This window comes from Camellia sinensis, chromosome 10 (assembly GCF_055761805.1).
Source record: "Camellia sinensis isolate YWXY chromosome 10, ASM5576180v1, whole genome shotgun sequence".
NCBI lineage: Eukaryota > Viridiplantae > Streptophyta > Magnoliopsida > Ericales > Theaceae > Camellia > Camellia sinensis.
Genome location: NC_138970.1, coordinates 89,696,107 through 89,698,075, shown reverse-complemented (window position 1 = coordinate 89,698,075; position 1,969 = coordinate 89,696,107). Strand labels below are relative to the sequence as shown.

The 1,969-nt window shown below is 35.7% G+C and overlaps 1 protein-coding gene across 1 annotated transcript; it reads right to left on the bottom strand.

The window, feature by feature from the left end:
* Positions 1-815: 815 nt before the first annotated feature.
* On the bottom strand, positions 816-1,712 carry LOC145800540 (UPF0481 protein At3g47200-like). Its single transcript, XM_082890231.1, has 2 exons — positions 1,162-1,712; positions 816-1,005 (listed from the first exon to the last, which is right to left on the bottom strand). The coding sequence occupies exons 1-2, from the start codon at positions 1,710-1,712 to the stop codon at positions 816-818; spliced, it is 741 nt and encodes a 246-aa protein (XP_082746357.1).
* Between the last annotated feature and the right edge of the window lie 257 nt (positions 1,713-1,969).

Genomic DNA, 1,969 nt, shown 5'->3' with positions numbered 1-1,969 from the left:
TTGGGCTTTTTGGCCCAATACTAATCTTTTTGGGCCAAAAACATTTGAATTTAATTTTATTTTGTATAAAATAAAATTCAGAATTCAAATTAAACTGGAAATAACCTGGTTTGGTTTTACTATACATCTAAACAGGACCCTTCCTGAAATAAACTAGTCTGGTTTTTAACGCACATCCAAACAGGGTCCTTCCCGTTTTTGCATCTGTTTAAATTATTAACCCAACTGATTCAAATCTGTTTGAATTCAAAACCAACAGGTTTCATACATGTTCAATTCAAAACCAGCAGCCACCTTTACATCTATAAATAGACTATCATCCTATTTGGATTTTATTCCAATTTTTCGTACTCCATCCTCTGCTATAAATCTCTACATTTTGCTGCATTTAATTTCTAAAAGAAAGAGTGTAAACACTCAGTGTGTTCGTAAGGCAAACAATTTATAGTGCTGCTATTGTTTGTAGTAGATCATTTCATCCTAGGAGATAGACGTCCAAATTCTGAAAGTACCATGGAGAGGACGAATCGGTCTTAAGGACACAGTGTCAAACACTGGACTTGATCAGATTATAATTCGAATAAATTAAATCAAGTAAGTTATTTAATTTATTTTCAGTATTATTATTATTTATTTAAATTAGATTTTAATTTTGTTTTTGTAACAAAATAAAATCTGTTTTTATTTATTTATTTTTATTTCGAGTTTGATTTTTGTAATCAAACAAATTCTCTTATTTCCTTTATTTCTTTATATTCTACTTGTTGTTTAGTACACAACATAATTTAATCTACTTAAATACAGTGAAGATTGTCCTACAGATGATAGGTGTTTTCATAATAGACAAGTTGTTTTTGATTCTTGAATGATTCAAGGGACCTCAGCAGGGCATGATGAAAAAACTTGAAGGCTTGCAAAACTAAGGGTTCACTGGTATTGCCAATGGAGATATGGTGTAACTTCAAAAGAACGACGAGGGGAAGTTGGTTTTCAAGCTCAATAATGCTAGGTATCATGAAAAATCTTTCATGAAAATAATCATGAAAGCTTTGTGACCCTTGGATTACACTTAGAATAAAGCACCACACACTAATCAAGATAATCCAAAGATCATAACTCTTTCATGATCATTTTCATGAAAAAATTTCCATGATCCCTAACTTTTCTCTTTCAAGCTTCAAGAGGTCTCTAATGAGAATTGGAATTATCCATGGCTTCATGAACACTAGCCTATTGGCATTCGCCGAATCTTCACTCCGGCAAACTTGTTGGAAGAGCTCAATGATAAAGCATCCATCAAGTATCATCATCTGAACGAAATCATCACTTGACATTGCAATCGGCTCTGAGTATTCTGTTCTTGCGCGGTCCTCTGATTCTTTCATGGCTTGCGTCATGTGCAGTAAATAACTCTGCGGTTTTCCTACTCGAGAAAGTAGGGAATCACGAAACTGCAATTTGTAACTTTGGAATTCACGTACTTCAACTTTGTCACCATGATAAGGGCCTATCGACGCCATTTCTGGCTCAGTGGCCCTGCTACTGATTCTTGCAAGGTTTTGAGGGACTCTGCATATATGGTCTTTCACGAGCTCCAGTATGCGAATGGCACATGCATTGTCAATGGGTTCTGCTATGTCATTGGTAGAGCGAACCGGCACTTCTATGTTGCTATTGGATTCCTCTATTTCATTGGTAGAGCCAACCGACATTTCTGTGTTGCTATTGGATTCCTCTATAATAATGGCTTGATGCTCACCATTCTCCCTTTTTTTTTTTTTTTTTTTTCTCACTCTCTGGCTCTCTCTTCCCTTTCCACTATTTCACTTTTGTAAGCTGAAGGTGGAGTGAGCCTTTCTCATGTTCAGAGCTCAACCAGAAAAGCTGCTTAAATAAACGGTGTGTTCTTCTTGGGAGGTGCAAGTCCTTGGAAAGTCTACTTACCATTCACTAGAGGAAACCAAAGAGA

Coding starts and splice junctions, on each gene's coding strand:
- LOC145800540 (XM_082890231.1), bottom strand. CDS start 1,712: ATGTCGGTTGGCTCTACCAATGAAATAGAGGAATCCAATAGCAACATA. Junction 1,006..1,161: donor TTGAAGCTTGAAAGAGAAAA/GTTAGGGATCAT, acceptor CATGATACCTAG/CATTATTGAGCTTGAAAACC.